At 41.2% G+C, this 13,587-nt stretch overlaps 2 protein-coding genes across 2 annotated transcripts in view; one reads left to right on the forward strand and one right to left on the reverse strand.

The window, feature by feature from the left end:
• Nucleotides 1-505, reverse strand: part of LOC114655580 (protein phosphatase Slingshot homolog 2-like) — a 120,952-nt gene extending 120,447 nt beyond the window's left edge. Inside the window, exon 1 of the mRNA XM_028806676.2 lies at nt 257-505. Coding sequence (XP_028662509.1) covers nt 257-319 — 63 coding nt within the window. The 5' untranslated portion in view covers nt 320-505. The remainder of the gene's footprint in view (nt 1-256) is intronic.
• A 5,827-nt stretch (nt 506-6,332) lies between these two features.
• LOC114656538 (EF-hand calcium-binding domain-containing protein 5-like) overlaps nt 6,333-13,587 on the forward strand; it is a 46,542-nt gene continuing 39,287 nt past the window's right edge. Inside the window, exons 1-4 of the mRNA XM_028808182.2 lie at nt 6,333-6,410; nt 6,929-7,206; nt 7,545-7,829; nt 10,669-10,825. Of these exons, the coding sequence (XP_028664015.1) occupies nt 6,944-7,206; nt 7,545-7,829; nt 10,669-10,825 (705 nt within the window). The 5' untranslated portion in view covers nt 6,333-6,410; nt 6,929-6,943. The remainder of the gene's footprint in view (nt 6,411-6,928; nt 7,207-7,544; nt 7,830-10,668; nt 10,826-13,587) is intronic.

Genomic DNA, 13,587 nt, shown 5'->3' on the forward strand with positions numbered 1-13,587 from the left:
AGCGCGGGATTTAGTATTGAAACGCTATTCTGCCACTCCATCACTTCAGATTCTGTTAACGAAATTATTTTAGTTTCTATCAGGCATTTTATCACCAGACCGGGGTCTCGTAGTCCAGCGCCTGCGCAGTACACCTAAGGCGGGACACTATTATGCAAAGTCCTTACAGACACACAAACCCTGAGAAATCCACCCAAAGATTAAAAAATATATGGAAGAGGGTGTAAACATTAAGAAACCAGTCGTCTGGACTCACCGACACGCTGGGGCTAGAAGTGGCGCTGGGGGTAGGAGACCTCTGTACGGTGACTAACGCCATTTAGGAGCAGCGCGCTATCGCAAGCGCATCATCTTCAGCGACGAATCTCTCTGTCGAGCGGCTCACTTCCAGCTCATAGCCGGGAAGCGCAGGGTGTTAAATGCGCATGCGTGCACTGTTGAGCTGTCAACTTGGGTTTAACTCTTGCGAAGCCATTGTCCTTTATTTCCAAACCAGGAAAACTGCAGAATTGGTGAATCTGTATTATGCAGTATATAATGCCTATCACGCAAGAGAATTTACTTTGCAGTGCAAGCGGATATCAGATATTTCTGTAATATTTCCATCCTTTTTCAAGAATAATTATAATTAGTTACAGTTGGGGTTAATTCGCAACGTTAAAATGGCCCTGAATGAGAACGATGAGGGCGTCAGTGCGACTTGTGCTGGACCAGTGCCGTTGCTAGCCAGGTTTTGTTCCTGCATTCCGTCAGATGCACCAGGAATACGTTTTGGACACTATTACCCTGAAAAAGACTAAGCTGGTTAGCAAATGGATGGACTGACGCTATAGAAATGTAGCAATGTTCACAATTACGCCTGCGCATCGGCGGAATCAGGAGACCCAAAAGATACTTGTCTTGGCTTAGATTTACAGTTACTTTTTCGTTTTATAATCAATGATTTCAAATATCCCACCAAGCATGTTTATTGCATCTATTGCCGTTAATGATATGAACCAGTACTAAAAGCTTTAAAGAACAACAGATTCATTCATCCAACTATTTTCAGAATCTACTTTCCACGGTATTCCTTGAAACCTTTTTATAATCCAGTGCAAAACGCAGAAACCATTTCTGAATTCGGATTCATATAAAGGCTTTACTGTTATGGGACTGTAACAGGAAATAGGGGAAAGTGGAGAAAGCCCAAGTTGTAAAATAGCGCTAACCACATGAATAGAACTGCATTAAATCTGTCCCAAAAAGAAGAAAGAAAAAATAGTAAAAACAGACACTGTGTTTAATAATCACTTCACGACACATTTATTTATTAACATTATTTATTAACATTTCACGGCCGAGTGGTGGGGGAGGGGGCTTGGAGGTTTGACGTTAGGACACCACTAACACTGCGGCATCCCCAGCAGGGACTCCAGTTAGGTGCCGTTGATCAAACATGTCACGCCGATCGGGTGCTCTGCCTATTGCGACTGCGGCAGTGTTTCTATTTGCATTGTGGGCCAGATGGAGGCATATTCTCTTGGGCTTCAGAAGACCTCGTGCCCTTAAGTCATTTATCCCGACTTCATTTACCCCAGGGGATACTGAATATAAATCTATGCGTCTGCTGCCTAGGGGTCTGGGAGCAGGGAGAAAATAGAAATGAAATAGAAACAAAAAATGATGGAGGGAGCTAAAATCAGAAAATCACCTGTTTCAAAAACCAAGCATCACTTGAGCAGCAGTCTGTAGATGATGTTTTTTCACAGAAGCAGGTCATTTGGGAAATTAGATGCAATGATTTCCTGCAGCATAAACATGTGCTTCTGCAAGTAGAAACGCTTTGGTACAACACAAGGTATAACTCGTCTCCTGAATAACTGGCATTAATGTTTTATATTTTAATGAGATGATGGGGAGAAGACACCTAACTGGTGATAACATGGAGATCTGTAGCAGACAATCTAGTAGAGGAGGAGGCTAGGAGCAGGCGCTGATACAGGCATTGCTGCACCCACCACATGACAGATCAATTTAGGAACCCAGATTAGGGTCCGAGTGCAGCCATGCAACAGGTGACACCTCACCACCACACTAGTTCAGATGGAATGGAACAGTGGGAGTTTTTTTATGGTGGCTGGAGTGCCAATTCTGCCACCAACCCCCAGATTTTTCCCTGCAGGTTGGAGGGCCACATGCAGCACATGTCTTAAATCACTGGGTAGAGAGTGTTGGATTGGTCCAGCCCAGGCAACATTTTTGTTGAGTTTGCTCTTTCTAAGAGTTTGAATATGGTACTTCATTGTTGCACTCAGGTAGCCCTCCCATATTTCAAACATTTGTTTGTTACATTAATGGACAACACTTGATTAATACTTGAATGTACCCTGGACTGCGGTGGGTTGGTGCCCTGCCCGGGATTGGTTCCTGCCTTGTGCCCTGTGCTGGCTGGGATTGGCTCCAGCAGACCCCCCGTGACCCTGTGTTCGGATTCAGCGGGTTGGAAAATGGATGGATGGATGGATGTACCCTGGATGAAGAGTGGTTGTGCCTAGGGTTGGTTCCAGTCTTATACACAATACTTGTGGAATAGGAATCTGTTCACATGATTAAATAAATTCAGTGATGCCTGGATAGAACCCAGCCACAGGGGATGCACAAACCAGTGTGTTTCTTTGTGCCAGTCCCAAGCTCGGATAAATGGGGAGGGTTACGTCAGGAAGGGCATCCGGTGTAAAATTTTGCCAAATCATTATGCGGACAAGATGATCCGCTGTGGCGACCTCTAACGGGAGCAGCCAAAAGAAGAAGAAGAATGATGCCTGGATGGACAAGTGAGTTTGGGCCCTACAATATACTGACAACCCATTTATAAATGATTCCTGCCCGGCACTTGTTATTCCTTGTATAAGCCTGAACTGTCTCCTGGGTTAATTGGTTAAGGCAGGTTTGGAGGGATAATGATGTTTCTTTTTATTGACACACCAGAAGATTTTTTTTTCAAAAAGCATAGAAGAGCATGCCCTACAGGTAGCTCAGTTCGGCCTTTTACATTAGGGTTCTTCAGGTGCATGAGGTTAGCCCACGCTGCAACTAAAAATTTCCTGTTGATCACATTGTAACATTTACATAACCAACAGAACTACTATGGTTGGGAACACGTAGCTTGTTCTCTTTGCTTCCAGGATGCCACTGTAAGGAAAGAGTGTAATATGAAACACTGAAAAACTAAAGTTATTAATATGCCCATTTACAAACTTAGAAAAAGGAAATGAGAGTCATTGTCTTGCTGGTATCCACTAGAGCGGCATTTCACCTGAGAGCTGAAACCCTCCTGAGTCAATGTGTTTACAAAACAAAGTCTCTGAGCTACCAGTTACCTCCACAGTAGAACAAGCTTCTGCCTTCCATTTGATTGCTTAGCAACCTGTGGAGCTGTAACACTCCCTAGGAAGGGTGAAACAGAAGAAGGTATAGGGGGCTGGGGACAGAGGGGACAAGAAACATGTAGAGAAGAAGAAAAGGAGAGAGGCAGAAAGGAAAAGTGAATAAGCGAGGCGAAAAGCTGAGATCAGGGGGAAAAGGAAACATTAGCCATAAGAAAGAGAAGGAAAGAGAAAAACAGAAAACATGTAAAGCACTACAGAGGGAAGAAGGCAACAGAGGAAATAATAAAAATGGGGTGGAAGGGTTGCAACGAGGAGAATAAAAATCCAGAGCTGCAAAAGGTGGCAAAGTATAGTATAACTGCTTGTGCATGACAATCTTCCATCTAAGCATCTACCTCCTTTAACAAAAGCCGGTTAATCCTATTTAAGTGTCACAAAGAGACACAGCATATCTCAGAAATGTCACACACAAGGCAAGAGGAAACCATTTATTTTTGTAGCTGAACACATTAGCACACCCATACTTAATCACAGTGGACCGAATTAGAGTGGCAAACGTGACTTTAGATAGATAGATAGATAGATCTTTATTGTCATTGTCACTTTTACAAAGGAGCAACGAAAATGAAGTATGTAGGAGGAAAATCCAGAATGACCTGGGGAGAACATGCAAAATCCACACAGCAAAAGTGGCAAGTAATTCCAGCCTATAACTCTGCAGCTGTGAGGTAACCATGCTCATCAAAGTGTCACACAATTAAAATCCTGTTTTACATTTGACATTTGATCATCATGGACTGACATGGAAAGTGAAAAGGTCAGTGCTGATGACCTTTGGAAGTCTACTGGGATATTTCAAAGGTCATTTCCTTGTACTACACTTTATTCACACTTTCCAAGGGTTTGTACGTTAAACTAATTGCTTATTTTATTTTGCCATGTACAAGTAAGTGTGCCCTGATGTGGACTGGAGCCCCATCCAGGGTTGGTTTCAGCTTTACTTTCAATGTTGCCATAGGCTTCAGTTTTCCATGTAAATTGGAATAACTGAGTTTGAAAAAAATGAATAGCTGAGATAAATAATTGTCAATAATAAAATAAACAGCTCATATGTGCCATTAAAAGAAACCTAAAAAAATAAATCATGCTAACAAATCATCATTAGTTATTAAAGGGATTTTCTACAATTAGTGCCATCCTAAGATAGCTTATATGTACAGAGGAATAATACTATTATAATAATACACCCATTTTCAGAATCTGTTTTTTCCATTATGGTACTTATCCAGGAAGCATTGATCAGAAGAAAGGAGTCATCAACGAACGGAATGCAATTCTGTTGCAGAACACTTTCATTCACATCTCAATAGTTCTTCTCCTACTCAGTGTAACAGTTTAGAGTTGCCAGTTAACCTTTTTGCCAGTGTTTTGAAAAAATCCAAGTATTCCTAGAAAACCTACACAGATAGAGGTGGGTGTTTATAAAGTCCACTCAGATAATGCCAGGACCGGGAATCAAATCCCTGGATCCCTAAGCAAGTTCCTGCATAAAATATCTCCCAACAATCGTTAAAATGGAAGCAAGAATACAGTAATAATAGACACAACAGTGTGGCAGAGAAGAGAATTGAACTGTCAACTGTATGGTCTCAGGGTCAGCCCCCTCATCACTAGGCAACACACACCCTCTGACTGGAGCCTAATGGGTTTTTCAAATTAGGATGGCACTTAGGATCATGCAGTGGGGTCTGTTCAATTAAAAAAAATGATAGATAATGAGAGTAATGGAAAACTTCTAGTATAGGATAAGGGGTTGAGATTAGCTGCTATGTAATACTCCCCATTTGTGAGGATCCATTTACTCCAACTTATTCAGCCATTCCATGAACTCACACTCCCCCACTACACTTTCACAGGGAGTTAGACCCTATTCTATCAGCACTGGATGGGAAATTACCACTTACATTTAAATTAAGTCAATGACTTATCACATTTTTTGTGTTTGTGCTGGAAGACATCATTTTGTGTTATCCTGATGTAACAGAGTCAACTGTGCTCTGCTTTGATGTTTAAAATGAGATATTTATACAGTTCAGCATTTTCTATTTTGTGATGTCAGTTTTTTTGCAAACTTCTCCTAGCATGTAATACTATCTTCATTTTATTTTGCTAATTAGTTTGCAGATTTGATAGCGCCATAATTGTCTTTACTCTATATAGCACCCTGTAATGATGCAATAAAATAAAGATTGATTGACTGCTTGGTTTACTGACACTTTCATTTGTTATGCTTCCCTGCAGTATATGATGATACAAACCCAAGAAGCTTTATAGTCAGATTGAAGCCCAGTATTAGCCATGAAGAGCTTCAGCTGCCACTTAATGCATAGCACTTTGTAAAGGGAAGAAATCTACCACTTAGAACAAGACACTGATGATACAAGGTCTTAAACCGAACAAAGACGCCTGAAGTGTGGCTTTTCCCTGGCAGGGACAGAGTCTGAGGCCACAGGAAGAACATTGAGATCAGCCTGCAAAAACAAGAGAAGAGAGACTCTGAGACAGGAGATGTATAGACAGAGAAGCACTTCCTGTTAGTCTGTTCCAGACAGAAAAGGAAGAGCAAATTTCTGTTCACAAAATTCAAAGCCAGACAAGATAAAACAGTTTTCTTTCCTTGCAATCCCTAAGAAATTCACATCATGTTGACAGAATTAAAACTTTCACTAGATAATTGATAAATTGATTGTCTCTGATTTTTTGCCTATATTTACTCATCAATACTTCAAAGTTTTTGCTTATTTCTTTACCTACAGTATTAATAGCATGCTATATTAAGTCATTTGATAGAGTTTTTGAATTGTATAAATTTGATATTGTGAAAGAATGAGGCAGACAAAGAAGATAAGGAAAGTATGTAGAGGGAGAGAAATAGAGTGAGAAAGAGAGGGGCGGGTCTGGTCACCAGCAGTGCATGACAACACAGACAACACAGAGGCTGCAGTGAGTTCAGCTGTTCACAGAAACGGACAATATCTGGTGAGTACATGGGGAGCATAAACTTTGTAAGAGAAATGGAACACTGGTACCTGGAGAGGTTAAACAGTAGGCCAAAGGTAGTTGGGTTTGGTCAAGAAGTGACTAGTTTAAAGAAAAGTAGTAAGATGGGAGTGGGGATCTGTCATAGGAATGAATGGGCAACTGCAGACAAAAGAACAATTCCTTGCATTAAGCATTTAGATATATTGCTATCATTGGTCAGTATTTATAAAGCCTTCAAACAGTCCAGCTTTCACTAATACTAGAAACTGTTGGTTAAAAATGCAGGAGTCTGGATGATGTTTACTCCCTTTCATATTCATGTACCTGTTCTTTCTGCAAGCAGAGTGTTTCCTTTCTGAGGATCTGAAACTGACTCACTTCTGACCTTCAAGACCTGACTTTGTGTGGCTTTATTGGCTGCAAGGGGGGTGATCTACAGAATGTAACCCTTATCTCACTGCCACAAGGCACATAACACTATTTCTATTGATTATATATTTTTCTTGTTTCTTGAGATAATTATTATCAAGATGGCCACAGCCTCAAAACATAAGGCTCATTTAGCTGCTTCTACAGAAGAGACAGGTCAAGAAAAAGGAGTCACCCCACCCACAGATCAATGGGATGCCATACTGGAAGCCAGGGTGAGACGAAAAGCACAGAATCTGCAACTTCAGAGAAATGCAGAGTTGCACCAAAGGCAAGAAAATGAGAAACACTCGGGTATGCTTCCCACAATGGAACTTTTGAATGATGATTGGTTCAGCTCAGACATGACCAACTTTGAGTCCAGGTAAGTCTACAGATGTTTTTACAGAACTTTTTTTTGCAGTTTCTCCACATTATAATCAGGAAATAGTATCCAAAAATTGTGGCATTCATATTTATATATTTTCTTTGTTTAGTTTGTCACTTGTCCTGCAATATTAAATCCTGCAGGGTTGAAATTTGTGGTTGACTTTATGCCTAAACTGTGCTTACTGAAACTGTATGCAAATCAAATTTTAGGAGCAGTGCAATGCATCTGCTCCCCTTACCCTTAAATCTCACAAATGTGTATTCAGCAGAAAGCTGTGTGACTGGCTTAAAACAATGTTGGTTTAATGGAAGTTCCCACACTCCAATTCTTAGAATGTACCTCCTTGAGAAGCTACTACCAACTCTCATGCCTGGTGTGGACAGTCTTCTGACTGAAGCAGAGAAGAGGAAACTTCTGGAAATGGGTAGTGTGGACACAGAAGTGGCAGGAAGAAAAGAACCTAGACAGACGTTTGACCCCTTGAACTACCTTGCTCAATATCTGATGAGAAACAACCCACGTCACTGTGTCCTCAACCCAGGAGGGCCTTATGCTCAAGGACTGAAACAGGTTGTGCAAGAACTCAAGCAAGGTGTTGTAGATGAAGAAAACAACAGGTAAGAGAGTTTGGATGAATATGAGATTTCAGTGCCAGGCCAGGCTGTCTTAGGCATCTGAAATGTGGCAGAGGTTAGATTGGTAGAGCTTTCAGAATGTGCATACAGTCTTGTAAAAAACTGGGATATGTATCTGAATATTGAACCGGACATGTTTGGCATGAATGTTGAATGTTGATTAAATTGTTCAGGACTACAGTATCAATATCAGTAACAGTACAGTACCAATATCAATAACAAACAATATCAGACTTGTTTGCTTAGCATGAACACATAGCCTGGAATAGACAAGGATGGATAGGTGCAGTGTTTATGCAACTTTGGAGTGCATTGTTTATGAGCTGGAATCATGACTGCCATTAATAGGGTGTTAGAAGGGAAATTGCACCTTGACACATTCACAAAGAAAGGAACTTCCATGCCCCACAGTCTAAAATGCAACTATAGCCACACAGTCTTAGCCACTTTTCTGATAGCTATGAAAAAGGAAGCCATTCCCATGAAACATACTATAACAATACATATGGTGGTGCAGGATGTTGGGAGATCCAAAAAGTTGTCTTGCACTCTAACCCAAAACACTCATATGTCAGTCCTTAATGGTCTAAAGTGTATTGAAGAGAGTTAATAGTCTTGTATCATAGTCTGGCATGGGCCTCAGGTACATGGGCTAAGATGGCTTGGGATTGTCATCAGGTTTTGGGATGAGTTAAAGCAACAAGCTAGCTAAACGGGCAGCATTTTAAGGTATGCAATTACACCTCAGCCTAGACATTCAAGTGGAAAGGTAATATAACTTAAAGAAGTAAGTACATGTCCAGCAAATGATTAAGAGCTCAGCTAACCTCACACTCCATAATGTAAAACACAGAGACTGTTACAGAGATCCTACACATTTTCATGGTATTCAAACAACCTTTATGTTATACAGAACCTTTCTCTATCAGTCACCATTCTGTGTGAATTTATTTAGTAACATTTTTTTAAATGTTGAAGCACACATAGGCTAAACTAATTATTCAGGGTCAACCAATGGCAGAGAGATACTGGAAATGAACCATTGACCTTGTGAGGCAAAGTTGTGACCTTTAGCCCCAACACAATGGAAAAAGAACTATCCCACACTCCCAACAAAGAAATGCTTAGTTTTCTAATAAGTAATTAAAAGGGAAACTGATTATGGAACAAGAGGAAGGGAGTATGCTTAGGTCCCAATCCACAAAGTGCAGGCTCTGATCATGGTTTGTCAACAGAAACATAAAAATGTTAAAGTTTATAGTCTGTTTAAGCTGGCATGTGTATTACGTATGGCATGGCAGGGCATGATCATCATACATAGGAGATGGACTAGATGGAGATGGATAGCATATTTATGTGGAACAGTATAGAGGTGCATAATCATCATTTGGTGTAATGGACTAAACTGATGATATTGTTTCTACTTGACAAGCTACAGTATATTGGGCTGAATGTTCTTATCAAAACATTTCATATGTTTATATGTCCTGAGACTGATGTGATTTGGGAAAGGATTTTTTTGCTTTTAAAGATTGTAAAGTCACTGTTTTGCATTCAGCTGCATTTTTTGTTTCTTGCTGGCATGAACTGTCTTCATCATTTCATATTAGTGCCGCTCATTTAACATCAGAGCCTTTGCTTCGGATGAGTGTAATGTTGGTTTCTTCTTATTCACACCTCATAAACCCTTTGATGAACCCTTTAATCGATGCCAGGGTACCTGATTGATAGCAGGAGAAGATATGTTGAGGCCTCACGGGACCTGTTTCTTTTGCGTGCTTCAAGAGTATAAAAAGGCTCCTTTCTCTAAATGTCAGTTATAGTGTCTCAGCATTACAGGCTGCAAACAACTTTAAGAGCCGTAATACTGGATATGGAAGCCTCGCTGGATGGAAGATCTAGGCCACCCTCAGGGCCCAATTGTCTTTGTGTTTACCAATGGCACCAGGCAACATGGCTGGGGGATGGAGCAGAACTTGTCCCCCAGCATTTCTTAAAAAATCACTTCTTGAGTTGAAGTTCTAATTACATACTTTAGGCACATGTATTGAAACATGCAATTGTTACTTTGTGAATGTAAGATTTTCCAAGGGTGTTCCTCTTGAACCCACAGTTGCTTGCCTCCCATTGACTCAGAGTAAGGAAAGGTCAGTCTCCTTTGAATTCTGACATGCTTCTCAGCTCTTTCAATAATGATCCTGGGGCATCTTTCATAAATCTACTCCTGTTAATGCAGTTGTTGAACTTGATACGGTTTGACTAGTAAGCAATTTGACAAGAGCAGACAAGAAAGCAATGCATTCTGACTCTGAGGTCTGGGTTACTAGGGAGATCATCACATGAGCTACTTTCATGCTGCATGCTGAACTAAAGATGGTTGCTCATATCTAAGCATTGTGTACTAGAGTTTACCTTAGACTGTAACTGTTCACTTGGAATATGGTATGAGGTGTTCCTGTTTCAATATTATCTAAAGGATTCATTTTTGCAAAGCACAAGGACTGGTGTATACACCCTGCTATATACAGTATATAAAGAAATAAGTTGATTGATCCTCAAACGGCATCCTGGGTTAGAATGAAATTCCCACTAATTAACTGTTGAGTTTGCAAAATTCCAAATATGTGCTTACTGGTTTAGATGACAATTCTTAATTAGCCCTGTAGTTGTCCTGTAGGATTGTTACTGCATCCACAACTGGGTTTTGCCTTGCACCCTATGCTTGAGCCCCATGTGATCCTGAACTGGATTAAGCGTGTTTCAAAATGTTATGTTATGCATTTAGTAACTGATCCTTTTTACTCAAAAAATCCTTTGCCAGGTTGGCCTTCCTGAAGCAGCAGATTCGAGAGAAGAGAGAACAACAGAACCGGGCAGAGTGGTTACAAGCACAAGTAGGAGAATGGAGGAGAAATGCCTTGCGTGCTCAGTTCTCTGAATGGCTTCTGGAACCTGGTGAAGGCCTGCAGCTCAAACTGGTAATCTCTGGTGACAGCCCTGCCTGATTCTGTTTGGGCTTCAGAGCTTAAACCACTGTTAGTAAGAGTGCTGCGATGGTCTACTAATTAGATTAAGAAGCCTTAGAGAGGACAGAGGTAACCAGATTGCCAGACGGGGATGGCGCAAGTTGATGGGATAGACGGGGGTTAATAAGAAAGAATTAATGCTGTCAATGGGTCACAGCAGAATAAGGAATGAGTCTTTCAGCCTGACAAAGCAGGCAGAAATCACCAGATGTCTGGATGTGGATTGCAGTGGGGGATGTTTTCCCTTTGTTTTTGAAAGGATTGGGTTCATGAAAATAAGAATAGTGTATTTCAGTAAAATATGGTGTTAGGAATTACCAAAAGAGGCACAGAGGTCATGGGTTCCTGTTTGCCCCTGTTATCAGCCAGAGGCTATATGTTTTTATTCCACACACTAACCTGTGACCTTGTCACTTCTCCGGCCATCCAGTAGATCAATCAGAAGAAACTGATCATCTTATTGAGTCAAACGAACTCTCTTTTAGCCTGAAAATCCAGTTTTGTGGTTTGGCTTCATCCCCTCAGGTGGCACTCCTGCTGAGCACCTGCATATCTCATACCAAGTAACAATCACACTGGCAGAATACAATAAAATGAAAAACAAACATGACATGAGAAAAAAACTTGCACCATTGAAAAAATAGTCCCTACAAAAGCCAGCGTGGTTAAAACTTGCTGCTACAGGACAGCAGGCTATATGGGTGTGCCAATGATCTATGGAAGAAATTCTCCAAGGCACTACATGAAGACAAGCAATGAGAGATAGAATTATGACTTTTTTAATCTCAGCTGCTAATTTTCATGGACTTATATCCAGATTCCTAGGCCTGAGATGCAGGAGTGCTAACACATGAGACACTAGGCAGGAAGTCCTGCGACTCTGGCTATTTGTAATAAGATGGATCCCAAAAGGGTGGTGATGGGTACCGTCAGCCTGACCTACGATCCAAGAATCAGATTTGTTGCGGAACCAGAAGCGACCAAAGGGCACTGTGGAAGATTACCTGATGAATTTCACAGGATACCTCTTTTCTTTAACATAAATCCTACAGTGAGTGGTCATTAGCTGACTGATATACTTTGACTTTAAAATTGGGGGTTACATGTTATTGAAGATTTCATGCCACCCCCATACCAATTTACTATTGTATTACAGCATTAATTGTTATATAGTCCCCAGAAGTTTTTTAATAGTTTATACTGGCTCTTTTTGTTTACTAGAAATTGATCATTCAGACAGATTATCAGGTCTATATATATATTTTGAGTACCACATGGGATGGACTAGCAACCTGACCCGGATGGAGGATGGTTCTCTGCCACGTAGGGTGGCCGTAAGGGAGGAATATAGGAGGACTGGTATCCCAACCTGGATGGAGGTTGGTTCCCTGCCAGGAAGAGAGGCAGAAAGGGGAGGTCCTGTAATGGAAGGCCAGTGATGGACTGGAGGTAGGGAAGTCTGGTCGGAGAGGCAGAAGGTGTCTATTGATGGGGGTTATGTGCTCCCTGGTATACATAGTGGCAGCATCCCACTAATGGAACTCCCATAGGGATACCCACAGGGCAGGCTGGGGATTGAAGGCCCATGGGTCAACCCTGCCAGGGTTCTTCTGTGCCGCCAAGGGGACCTGCAGGGGACCATTTTACCTTCTTTGTAGGGCTTTCATCTGAATCATAAATGCTTCCAATGTGAAATGGTGAGCCGCTGAAAGTACTCCTGGGTCTATTTTCAAAGAAGCCATTTATTCTGCATGAAGAGGAGAATGAGCCTATGCGGGAGGTGTGGAAAGAGAAGAAAAACTTACTTTGTTGTGCAGCCTGAATAAGAGCCCTGTGAAGGTATTGTGTTGAATGAACACCTTGTATTGGAACCCAGGACTGTGTTGTGTAGTTGTGTCTGGGGGTTTGGGGTGCTGCTATGCTCCTTGGTTGTCACAATATGTAAAATATACTATTTACAATGTTACTATAATATCTCTCTATTATAATAAAAAAATCCTGGGACAAGACATTTTTAGCCTGGGACAAGATGTGACTTTTTCAGAGAAATACTTTCATGTCCCGCGAGAGGAGACTTTGTGCCAAGAGATTTCACTACACCTGGGGCCAGAAATAAAAAACAAAGAGTAGATGACAAAGTAGAACATAGTAAAGAATTAAAAAACGGTGACTTGATACACATGCAGAGCAGGTTAGAGATAATGAAAATACTAAAATTCGAAAGTCTCAAAAAATGATAGTAAAGATTACATTAGCGCAAACAAATGGAAATTATTACTCGGTGAAATAAAGGAACAGCGAAAAGCGATCGAATATATTGTTCGGATTTAAACCTTAAGTCTGAGACTTGTAGATTGTCTAATTCGTGTTGCCATCAGGGAAAAGTATTGTTTCTTCCCAATGAAGAGGCATATCCAGGAGAATTAAAAGATTTGTTGTTTGGTGAAACTGAAATCCACATACGCAAGTGGCAGAGACGCGAAGTAGCTGGCACGTAGCACAGGCCGGGGGGATTGGTGAGTGAAGCGAGCAGGGGGCAAAGCCCCCTAGTATATATAACATATACTATAATATAATGCATACTCCTCCTGGCAAGCTTTGTCCTCCACATCCCGACTCTGGCTCCTGCCTTGAGGTGAGGTGGCTCCTTTTATGCTGCACCTGGGAGCACTTCAGGTGGCTCATCAGTATTATCTGCAAGAACTTTGAGGTGT

The sequence above is a fragment of the Erpetoichthys calabaricus genome, chromosome 8 (assembly GCF_900747795.2).
Source record: "Erpetoichthys calabaricus chromosome 8, fErpCal1.3, whole genome shotgun sequence".
Lineage (NCBI taxonomy): Eukaryota > Metazoa > Chordata > Cladistia > Polypteriformes > Polypteridae > Erpetoichthys > Erpetoichthys calabaricus.